This window comes from Rhipicephalus microplus, unplaced genomic scaffold (genome assembly GCF_043290135.1).
Source record: "Rhipicephalus microplus isolate Deutch F79 unplaced genomic scaffold, USDA_Rmic scaffold_19, whole genome shotgun sequence".
NCBI lineage: Eukaryota > Metazoa > Arthropoda > Arachnida > Ixodida > Ixodidae > Rhipicephalus > Rhipicephalus microplus.
In genome coordinates, this window is record NW_027464592.1 from 3139509 (window position 1) to 3152130 (window position 12622).

Below are 12622 nucleotides of genomic sequence, written 5' to 3' on the forward strand. Positions count from 1 at the left end.
TCCTTTTACTTCATCTTATTGTTATCCCGTTCTGTAAGAATAAAGTGAATGATACTTGATAACTGGTGCGTTTCTCTATGATGCTGCAATTTTTGCTACAGTGTTGTCTCTCAGAATCCCTCAGACACAGCACACTAGTTATTAAGTATCACTTACTTTATTCTTACTTAATAGAATATCAATTAGATGCTATAAATGCAGAGGCAAACTTATAAAACTTGTGTTTATATTTTCATATTTATTTCTTGTTAGTTCTTTCCTTTGACTTGAACTGCATCTATATTGTCCATACGCGCAGCCAACAGAAGAATGTTACTGGCGGTTATCTCCATAAAAATGGCAGCATATCCATGGAGTGAACTAAGATGAGTGAAGAAGCGTGCGTCCGTCCTTTCGTCTGTCTGTCTGTCTGTCTGTCTGTCTGTCTGTCTGTCTGTGTTTCCGTCAGTCTGTCTGTCTGTCCTCCGTCCTTCTGTCTGCCTGTGTGTCCCTGCATTCATCCGTCCATGCGCCCATCCATGCATCCATCCGTGCTTCCGTCCATACTTCCACCCGTTCATCCATTCGTGCATCTGTGGTGCAATTATATACAAATTCCTAATCCGGACGGAGGTGGTCTGTCGGTGACGTCAAAAAGTGGGCGGTCCGCAGCGGTCGCGAGGACGAAGGGAAGTGAACAGCCAATGAGCGAAATGAAGCCTTGCGTCATCAATTTGACGTGGATTTGGGGACCGTATAGCAAAGTGAAAAATGTTTGTAACGTGTTGAAAAATGTTTAACTACTATTTATCACTATCAAAATGTGTTGGCACAAATTTTCAAACGTTCAATAAGGAATACGGCACAATATAAAGGTATTTTACTCGTTATTGTTTTGAAATGAGGCTAAATTTAGCGAGACGGTAAGTAATGGCGCTGAATACAACCCCGTTTCAAGCAGTTACTGTTTCCATATCTCCACCACTATACAAACCTAAACGGCGCAACTTTCGAAGTTGTTGGCTCAGTCGAGCGCAATCATGGTGGAGGGCAATAGCACCAGTAGTCAACAGCAGCAGCGGCTCATCCGCGTTTCCGAAGCTCAGAGCGCACTGGTGCTCGCCTTTATGGACGAACACCCCCAGCTAGTGGCGAAAGCCATCGAGCTGCGCCATGGCGTCACCGACCGGCGGCGGCTGTGGCAAGAGCTCAGTGACGTGCTGAACCATGAAGTGCCTGCGCAGGAGTGGCAAGCTTGGTGGCGCAGGCTGGTGCACGAGACTCGCCGTGACGCCGCCGCCATCAGAGAGGCACAAACGTGAGTGACTGTCGAATAGCGCGGGTGATTTGTTCTTTGACATTAGTGTATATTTTGAGTGGCACTGGAGGGGGTTGGCTGCCTGGCTTCCGCGGCCGGGTTCTACAGTTGACTGGGATGACACGCTTCAGTGGCGTCTTTGGTCTCACCTATCTACAGGTAAGCACTCTGCCGCCGCAGTATCACGGGTTCCTGAGCTGTGCCATGACAGATTTTGATATCTGAAGGGGTGCCTTTAGCGGAACCTTGTTAAACGGGAATATAGCGCAGGAAAAAGTATTCAAAAGTGGGTAGGTTTATTAACTAAAATGTCAGTTTGCAGTCCTTGCAGTACAAGGGGTATTAAATTATCATAAAACGCGCAATGCCAGCGGGCAAGTGCATGCACTAAATCGGTAATACATGATATCAATGACCACTGAATAGCTGCAGAATATTTCCGCAGATGTTTAGTACGTAAGGTTGCAAAATAGCCAGAGTAACGAATACCCACTTTCTGAAAGATCATGCTTACTACACTTTCCAGCAGGCGGATGTTCCTACTGCTGCGGTGGAAATGGATGTGGAGGCCACTGAAGCGGCTGAAGATGGCAGTGACACAGTAACACGCAAGCATCTGAGAACTTACTGCTTTATTGAGTGCAGGACCGGAACCTTGAGCAGGGCGACAAGGTGCTCAAGGTGAGTAGACCCTTTGTTTACATTTTACATAAGGGCCATAAGCATTCTCCATGCTCTATTATGATGACTGAAACCAACTTGGGCTGTAAACAAGAACCATGCATTGTATTGAGGGCATGGTATCGGGTATCTGCAATGATAAACTGCCGGGCAAAAGGTTGGTTAGCCCTGAAAATGGCTCTTTCATGGTGAGAGATGCATTTGAGGACATTATTAAAGAGTAGTCTCAACAAATGTTTGTTGGCCCGCACGAGGAGGGCATAGCTTGTACACAAAGCTTCCCATTTTCAAAGGATGCCATCAGGCCAGTTGATCTTCATCTGAGGGGAAATTGTTTTGCCCGTTGCAATTCTTGGCAGCAGCAGCAGCTTCCAGCCGCGAGATGGTTAGGGGTTTACCGGCAGCTCACTTAAACATTTACACCATGATGATTCATCGCAGGTGCTGTGGGAGATGAAAAATCAACCACCCGCATCGCTTCTGCAGCACGGCGTGTGGCAGCGGCACAGGAGAATGCGGCAGTGGTGCACTGGCCATGGCTGAGGGCTTTCTGCGAGAAAGGGATACGTAGTTTAGTTTAATTTTTCGTCATGTGTTCAATGTTTTTTCTTGTCATCATTCATTAATGATTTGTCGATTTCAATGTGTTTAGGTGCTTCTGTTCATGTTCAATTTTATACGCTTCGGGAGACATATACATAGTTTAGTTTGTTTTTCGCCATGTTTTCAACTTTTTATCATTCATAATTCGTTTAGTGTTTTTTATATGTTTACGTGTTGCTGTTCTTGTTCTATTTTATACGTTTTTTGTTTGCATTTAGTACATATTACTAGAGTTAGGTTAGCATTTACATTGTACAAGGAGTGCAGCATTTTTTAAGTTCAACTTAAGTTCAACATATGCATTCCTCAATGTATGTTTGAGCTGTTCCATTGGCAGTGCTTTTTCCCCACATTTCAAAGGTGTCTAGTCATTCACACGGAGACCACGAGTGTCTAGTTGACATTTTCTGTTAATTTTTCTGTGATATTTCTATTATCCCACTGTGTTTTCTAGCTCACTGTGGTTTTTATGCAGCATTACCACATAGTGTAGTAATGTGATATCTTTTTGCATCACACTGTTTTGCAGTTCACTGTGATATTTTCGTTTCAGCACAATGAGGCTAAGGTATAACAACTACACTCTGAGTGTTTTTTGAGAGCACTAAGCTTTTAAGTGTTCATGTTGCACAGTTTCACAAATGAAAATGGTCATCATCATCACAGCAACATGCCAGTGATTGATTTCATCTAGTTTACATTGTAAACGACTCGTTGCGGGAATAAATTTTTAACGCGGTATGGTTTGGGAGCCGCGAGATGGCTGAGCAAATTATTCATGCTGTGTGTTATCAAAACAACTCGCCTGTTGTTTGCTGTCTTAATTCGCTTATTTTTTAGCATTGCACCATGACTGCAATCGAGAATTCAAATTAAATGTTATTTTAACATTCACACAATGTTTAGGACAATGAGCAAAATATCAGCACAACTTGACGAGCATAATTGCTCGTCACGCCTGGCGTGCACAATTGAATGCTTGTAGTCAGTCACTATGAGAAGATATGGACTTATGTATCACGAGTTCATGCAACATGTTACTAACGGAATCGCGATTTTTATGCGTTCTGGTGAAAAAAATTTTGAGACGTTGCTGCATTGTTCGCACAATTTTGTGATAGCAACATTCAGCACAGAGTGCCGCTCATATATGCTTGCTCCAATCTTGTCTGTTGTGACTGTGATCACTAATATGGAAAAGGGTGTTTCTGTTGCATATTTCATGTGACATTTAAAGAAAAGGCAGCATTTTGACATTGCCACCTTGCTTCATATTGAAGCACAAGTTAGTCCTTTGTGTATTCCAGTGTGGCAAACACAGCCCTGTCATGTCTAGAGGCACTAGAATCAGTGTAAATAAATTATGTGTGGGATATGAAAACATGAAAACTCACCGTTCCTGTGTACTTCAAAAAAGGTCCAAGACAGCGCTGCGCTGCTGCCGTCTCTGAGCAGCACGTTGCGTGGTGTGAGCATATGGCTCCCCCTTGGCTCCCCATCGTCATCCTCAGCTGGTGGCATGTCCACAACATACTCGTCCAAGGTCCAGTCGCCTGCATGCAACGCAATGTTGTGGAGAGCAAAGCAAGCATAGCTGATTTGCGCTGCCCGATCGGGGTTGTAGAGCATCGTTCGAAAGTGCTGCAAGCAGCGGAACTTGCTCTTCAACACGGCGATACACCTTTACACAACATTGCGCATGGATGCGTGCTCCTTGTTGTATCGGCCTTCGGAAGTGTTGCACGGTTCACTGCCAAGAACTGGAATTAGGAGCCATGACTCGAGGGGATAGCCTGCGTCTCCTGCAATGTATGAATAAAAGCTGAGTGCTCTGCCCAGATAGTACACATTAATACTTACCAAGCAGATATTCGCCAGGCTGCAGATGTGCAGCTAGGCGTGCACGCAGTGGGTTGTGTTCTCACACCCAGGAGTCGTGGAACGAATCTGGGAATCATGGGTCTATGACAATCATGCGCAGCCATGCTTTGCACACCTGCGATGAGGAGTGATATAAAATAGTACTGCATGTATACTCAGAATACCTTTTTTCTACGCATATGCAGGAAACAATGCGTACTAGTACAGTCATTGGTACAAGGAGCTTCACTCAGAAGGAAACACAGGCTGTAGCACACTGAGGAGGGGGGAGGGTGGGGGCAACGACCCCACTTCTGCAGTACACATGGCTACGACTTCCACTGAAAGATCGATAAGTGAGAACCTACGCGTTGCTCTTGGGAAAGAACACTCGTAAATACCAAAGCCAGCTCGTGCAATTGTGATTGTAAGCACTTTCGTGTTGGAAATACTTCCCTGTCGTGTATATATTTCTGCTACGTCTGCTGCCCATATTTCCGATTACCTCTAAAATGCACAACTCAATTGCGCATGCATGCCAGTGCAAAAACGGCAACTGGCTCACGCACAAAACACTTGTCACTTATTATTACCGAGGCCTTGCGAGCCACCATCTAGCTCGCACCCAATTCAATGCAGGTTCTTTTTCATTCGTTCCATTATTACTTTTTCCAGCTTTGGCGTCACAACTGAACAATTGCTCCGAAGGGCAAGCAATAAAGGATCCTAACGGTACTTACGATCATGACGTTCAGGACATAATAGCCCCTTCTGGACATGAAGCTTGCCGTGTCGGCCAGTCTGAATCCCTCTGGCTTGCGAATGGTGACCAACGTGCCATCGGCGCACGCCAGCACCCCTGGGATGCAACCGCGTAACACAAACTCCGCCTTTGCCTCATCCTTAGCAGCTGTTGTCAGTGGGAAGTCCGCTACCCTTTTTCTAGCAGCCACGGTAATGATCGCCTCCGTCACCTCGTGGATGGTGTTGCTCACCGCCGGCTGAGACATGCCGATGTGTTCCTCGCGACCAATGCTCTTTTGGAAGCTACCGGTGGCGAAAAATCGCAGCGTGCACAACACCTTTCTTTCTGTGGAAAGGCCACTGGCTCGCTGGCATCCGATGATAGGGTCAAGTTCGTCGCACAACCTACGCACTGTTCGTTTGGACACACGAAAACATTGCCGGAACTCTTCTTCGCTGAACTCTTCAAATGCATCTTTTACCTCGCGTCGTCGCCTCTGCTCGGTTAAAGCTACCGCACAGGCAAGACGAAGTACCGTGTCAGTGGGAAACGCCATGTTATCTAAATGCCGAAAAGTCACGAATCCCTTCCATTTCAATTCAATCCAGGCCACCTCGCAGCCATTTCAATCCATCCGGTTGCTTTTCGACGGTCTCTTCGACCGTTCCATTGCCTTTCTCCGAAAACCGGAGAAAAACAGTCACGTGACACCCCAGCCCACGTCACTCATAGCGTCATAGCATTCGTCACAGCTTGTATGGGCCAATCGCGTGCGACTCAATGGAACAGACCGCCTTTGTCCGGATTTGGAATTTGTATATAATTGCACCGCTGTCCGTCTGTCTGTATGTATGTATGTATGTATGTATGTATGTATGTATGTATGTATGTATGTATGTATGTATGTATGTATGACTGTCTGTGTTTTCGTCAGTCTGTCTGTCTGTCCTCGTCCGTGTGTCCGTGTGTTCATCCGTGCATGCGCCCGTCCCTGAACCCATCCGTGCTTCTGTCCATATTTCCGTCCGTCTGTCGGTTCATCAGTCTGTTCGGTGGCATATCTGTCTGTCTGTCTGTCTGTCTGTCTGTCTGTCTGTCTGTCTGTCTGTCTGTCTGTCTGTCCATCTGTGTTTCCGTCAGTCTGTCTGTCTGTTCTCCGTCCTTCTGTCTGTCCGTCTGTTTGTCCGTGTGTTCATCCGTCCATGCGCCCGTCCATGCATCCATCCGTGCTTCTGTCCATACTTTCATCCGTTCGTCCATTCGTACATCTGTCCGTCTGTCTGTCTGTTCGTTGGCATATCTGTCTGTTTGTCTGTCTGTCTGTCTGTCTGTTTGTCTGTGTTTTCGTCAGTCTGTCTGTCTGTCCTCCGTCCTTCTGTCTGTCCGTCTGTGTGTCCGTGCGGTCATCCGTCCATGTACCCGTCCATGCATCCATCCGTTCTTCTGTCCATACTTCCGTCCGTCTGTACATTCGTGCGTCTATCCGTCCGTCTGTCTGTTCGTCGGTATATCTCTCTGTCTGTCTGTCTGTCTGTCTGTCTGTCTGTCTCTCTGTCTGTCTGTCTGTCTGTCTGTCTGTCTGTCTGTCTGTCTGTCTGTCTGTCTGTCTGTCTGTCTGATTCTGGCGGTTACGCCTTACGCAGGACAAGGTTAGACTAAAGGAGTTTTGCCCCTAAATTCGGCCGTGCATCTACGTGCTTCTCTGCAAATGTCATAAGAAGATAGTCTTCTGCCTGCCAAGCAATGATTTATGTTTTGCCTTGCCTCAGGCAGCGCATCCCCTATGTTGAATCGGCTCACTGGCTGGCTTGGATGAACTAGAGGAGGCGCTGCACAAAATAGGGAAGCCTTCTGGCAGTTCCCTCAGGAGGGGTGGCTTTGCTCGTTATGACAAAAAAAAGAATTGCCACGTCGTCTCTGAATTCAGTAAGAAAGAAGATGACTATGAAATACTTACAGTGCAGTTTAAAGATGAGCTGATCTCGGTAATTTACCGGCCGAAGCATGGCAAGTGTCATACAGTTTTATGGTAACTTTTCGGAGTATGCTTGTTGTAATAACTCCCTCCTTGTTTCTGCTGAAGATTTTAATAATAACGTAGTGGAGGAAAACTGTGTCACCCGCGAGCTAAATAACTTTTTACTCTCTAGTGGAATTAAAAATCTAATAATTACGCCTACACAAACAACGTGCCCCACTGCATCAGCACTAGATCTTGTCATTACCAATATTGACACAGTAATTTATAGCGCAGGTACATTACCATCTGATATAAGTGACCATTGTTCCGTGTTTATGAACTATTCATGCAAACCTCTCGATAAAGGGACGCTGCAATTGCTCCATATCATACATGGCATTACATCTCGAAGTCTTGAATCTTTCACTCTCGATATATCTCTAATCAATCCTGATCATCTGTATTTAAATAAAAAATAACGATAGCGATAATGATGCGTTCATCCACTTTGGCAGCAGCAGCGGATCTGCGCACAGCCTACTGAACCATTGCATATTGTTTTTACAGCGCATGTCGTCGGTGCACTGCCCCGTGTCAAGGGAAATACGGTGGTCATCGTGGGAGTGACTGCTGACCTTTCAAATAGCCTCGACGCATCGCCCCGTATCATATCAGGGCACGGCTGTGATCATCGTGGTCGTGTTTTTGTTGTGCCCCGCTGTGAGCGCCACCTGGATAGCTGTTCAGCTCGGAGCATCTCCGGGTGTACTGAACCACACTTTGGCAGCAGCAGCGGATCTGCGCACAGCCTACTGAACCATTGCATATTGTTTTTACAGGTACTAAAGTTCTTCACTGCTGTTGCTGTGGGTTCTTGACGGAACGTCCCAGCTGCTTTGGAGGTTGACATCGCTTTTCATCGCTGCGTGTGCTTTTTTCAACGCGCAGCGCATGTCGTCGGTGCACTGCCCCGTGTCAAGGGAAATACGGTGGTCATCGTGGGAGTGACTGCTGACCTTTCAAATAGCCTCGACGCATCGCCCCGTATCATATCAGGGCACGGCTGTGATCATCGTGGTCGTGTTTTTGTTGTGCCCCGCTGTGAGCGCCACCTGGATAGCTGTTCAGCTCGGAGCATCTCCGGGTGTACTGAACCACACTTTGGCAGCAGCAGCGGATCTGCGCACAGCCTACTGAACCATTGCATATTGTTTTTACAGGTCAGTACTATCGTTGTTTCTTTCCTTAGTGTTCTGTTGCTTTCTGCTGCTGCTGCTGCTGCTGCCATAGTGTTTTTAGTGTTTTTTGATGTCGCCAGCCGAAATGGAAAAACATTTTAAAGAGTTGAAACAAGAGTTTCGCGAAATGCGGACTGCCCTGGAGAGAGAGCTGCGTAAGGAAATACGTGATGTGAAAACAAGTCTAGACTTTTTTAATAAGCAGTTTGAAGAAATTTCGGCTCTGTGCTCGCGGCTTGAAAAAGAAAACGGTGAGCTAAAGGCTCAAAATGATGTTCTGAAGACTGATTGCAGTCAGCTGAAGCAGGTCGTTCTCAACAATGAACGTAGGACTACCGCCCTAGAACAGTACTCGCGAAACCGAAATATTGAAGTGAAAAATGTTCCTTTCGTGGAGGGTGAACGGTTGACCAGGGTCGTTCAGAAGATTGGTGAAGCTGTCGGCGAATCAGTGAAAGAAGATGACATAGAAATTTGCCATCGCGTGACTGCTAAGGATGCATCTTGCCCTCATATTGTTGTGCAGTTCAACAACCGGTCTAAGCGAGACGCAGTTCTGGAAAAGGCGAAAAAGTTGCGCTTAACGACAGCTGATATTGGTTTCCCAGGAAAGACATTTGTCTACGTCAATGAACACCTATGCTCACAGTTAAAAAAACTACTGGGACAAACTGTAGCGCGCAAGAAGGAAGCCGAATGGCGATTTGCCTGGACGAAAGGCGGCAAAATTTTTGCGCGAAAGGATGAGAAGTCGAGGGTGCTTCAGATAACTACTGAGAGCGATCTCGAAAAGATCGTTTAAATTTGTTGAGCTTCATCCTTTAGCAAAAAAAAAGCTAGAAGAAAAACAGGGCAAAAAGAAAATGGCTGCAGACTGCTTAACGCCACACCAGTTGAGCCTATTGGTATCTGGTAGAAAACACCACATTTCCTACCTTCATATAAATGCGCAATCAGCCAGAAACAAGGCAGATGAGATAGCAATACTGCTTGAATCGTTTGAGTTCTCCTTTGACGTCATCATGGTTACTGAAACCTGGTATCGCCATGAATCCGACGTTCTTCGTATACCTAGCTATGCCACGTATTTCTTGAACCGCAGTGATAAATTAGGTGGTGGTGTTATGCTCCTGGTCAAAGATGTGTTTGAGTGTGAAATACTCGAGGCTTTTTCTGTGGTTACTGACGATTACGAGATTATGACTGTAAAATGTTCTTCGGGTATTTTTTCTGTGGTATACCGCCCCCCCAAATGTAACATGTGCAACTTTTTTACGTTTTTAGACACTTTCCTGTCGTGGGTCAATGAAAATGGTTACAATCTTACTATCGGGGGTGACCTAAACATTGATATGCTAACTTCCAGCCCCCAACGTCTTGAACTTTGCAATATCATGGAATCAAACGCATTTAAAAATGTTATAAAACACCCCACTCGACTTCATGCCCAATCCTGCACACTTATCGACGTCATTATAACAAATAGCACAAGTGCACCTCTTTGCTCGGGTGTCCTTAAGACACATATTAGCGACCATTTGCCTGTTTACTCAATTTTAAGTCAAAAGAAGCTTCAACTTAGGGATGCAAAGCCACCGCCTACCCCATTCCGGTACATATGTCCTAGCACAATTGATATGTTCGCTGCATATATATCCAAGATAAAATGGGACGCTGTTTTCCGTGAAACTGATGCAGACACAGCGTATAATGTTTTCATCGAACGTTTTAGTGAAGCCTACAACAAGTGCTTTCCGCTCAAAGCAAAACGCAGACCACGCAAGGCAAGAAAGCCTTGGATTACTTCGGAATGCCTTCAAGCTATAAAAGTAAAAAATGCACTTTACCAGAAATTTCTAATATCTAGAGACAAAGAAGACTTGAAGACATTTAGAAAACATAGAAATACTACAAACTCCTTATTAAGGAAAAGCAAACTTGAATATTTTAGCAACCTTTTCAGCCCTGAAAAAACCAAAACGTCCGAAGCCATCTGGAAAAAGTTAAACATGTTGCTCCACCCACACTCGGATGATAGCACATACCCGACTAAACTCATTGTAGACAACCGCGTTCTAACTGGTGATGACCTTGCTGAAGCTTTCAATAAATTCTTTACCTCTATTGGAGAGAGCTCACACGACAATAATTTTGCGCGATTCATGGGTTCGCAAGTAGGCGAAAGTGCATTTCTATTTCCAGTGACTACACAGGAGGTTACGGCAGATTTCATGTCACTAAAGAATAGCAGGTGTTGTGACGTAGACGGCCTGGAAATCCGTCCAGTTAAGCATGTTATTCATGTCATATCTCCTATTTTAGAATACATCATTAACTTAATCTTCTCATTGGGCACGTTTCCTAGTCGTCTTCAGATAGCCAAAGTTTCTATTATTTTCAAAGGTGGTGACAAAAATAGCATGACCAATTACAGACCAATTTCTATTTTACCTGTATTTTCTAAAGTAATTGAAAAGTTGTTACATAAACGAATAGTGTCATTCTTAACCAAGCACCACATTATGACGCCTTTTCAATTTGGTTTCACAAAGCAGCGCTCAACAGAAACTGCCCTACTAATGCAAAAAGAAATCATACTCGATGCATTTGAAAAGGAAATATATACACTTGGAATTTTTGTAGATTTCTCAAAAGCATTTGACAGAATCAACCACATTACATTAATTAAAAAACTAGAACACTACGGTTTTCGGGGGAACTTTATAAGTGTCATAAAAACCTATTTGAAATACCGACAGCAAAAAGTAGATATAAATGGCTACGCATCTAGTTTTAAAAAACTGTCACATGGCGTGCCCCAAGGAAGTATTCTGGGTCCCCTGCTTTTTAATCTGTATGTGAACGACTTGACAAACATCGATAACAATACAACATTTATTATTTATGCAGATGATACCAGCTTATTTTTTAAAGACTGCGATTTGCATAAACTAGTTGACAAAGCAAATAGTGTCTTGAAACTGCTGCACATTTGGAGCATAAGAAATTCGCTAATTATAAACACCTCAAAAACAAAATCTGTGCTCTTTCGTCCAATAAATAAGCCCGTAAACTGCGATTTATCATTAGTGATTGGCTCAGAATCTATAAGGATTGAACCGATAGTGAAAACTCTGGGAGTTTTTTTCCACGAAAACATGCTATGGAAGGATCAGGCTGAGTTTGTCCATGCTAAACTTTCTCGTACTGTAGGTATCTTATCGCGCTTACGTTTTCTCTTGCCACAAAAAATTAAACTCTTACTATATAATTCGCTATTTTTATCTACATTAAGCTATTGCTATCTAGTATGGGGCACCACATCGGAAAAGAACTTAGGCCGAATATATAGATTACAGAAAAAGGCTGTGCGCATAATTACAGGTGTTCCTCGCGATGAACATTCCAAACCCATTTTCGAAGCCCTTAATTTACAACCAATGCCTGAGATATACAATACAATTTTAATGAAGCGATATCGTACTTCCTTAAAGAATCACGACTCTTTTCTTACTGATTTAGCGCGTTTGACACCCTATACCTGCCCCTATAGCACACGAGCTACCGATGACTGGAAAATTCCTTACACACGTACTAACTATGGTCGCCAGATGATGAGCTACTTACTGCCACTAACCTTAAACAGTTTCTTACAATAAACCATTTATACTGCTCCGTTCTGTAAATGTTTTTTAACGTGTTAATAAAATGCAAATCGGCATGACCTTGAAGTACATGTTTTGATATTGTATAATAACTGATGATCTCATGCTGCTGTTGCTGTTGCTATGTTGTCAAATGGTGCGAAAGCCTTCGTCAAGCCTTAATGGCTTTTTGCTTTCGCCCCACAGCATCACTGTTGTGACTTTTGTAATGTCTCCTGTGATGTCGGAATAAACTGAATTGAAATTGAAAAAATTGAAAATTGAAATCCACAATTTTCAATTCACTTACGCAAAACATATTCCTTTCAAAACATTAAAAGCTTAAAGGAAGGCAAGAAAATCCTGGGTCACGCGCGAACATTTGACAATGATAAAGTGTAAGCACATCTGTTATCACATTTGTTTAGGTGCGCGCTCTTCTGAAGTTATAAAAATATCTACAAAACTTCGAAATAGAATAAACGCTGAACTTCAGCGTGCGAAGAAAACCTACTGTCAGCGTATTTTTCAACACTTCCATCGGCATTGGTCAAGTGCAACGTGGAAGCAAATTAATACAATACTCGGTCGTGA

The 12622-nt window shown here is 44.1% G+C and overlaps 1 protein-coding gene across 1 annotated transcript; it reads right to left on the reverse strand.

The window, feature by feature from the left end:
- Positions 1 to 1879: 1879 nt before the first annotated feature.
- LOC142785233 (uncharacterized) lies at positions 1880 to 7659 on the reverse strand. The gene is made up of 2 exons (XM_075883674.1): positions 3976 to 7659; positions 1880 to 2528 (listed from the first exon to the last, which is right to left on the reverse strand). Exons 1-2 carry the CDS (start codon positions 4208 to 4210, stop codon positions 2440 to 2442), a joined length of 324 nt encoding a protein of 107 aa, XP_075739789.1. The 5' UTR covers positions 4211 to 7659; the 3' UTR covers positions 1880 to 2439.
- Positions 7660 to 12622: the final 4963 nt, after the last annotated feature.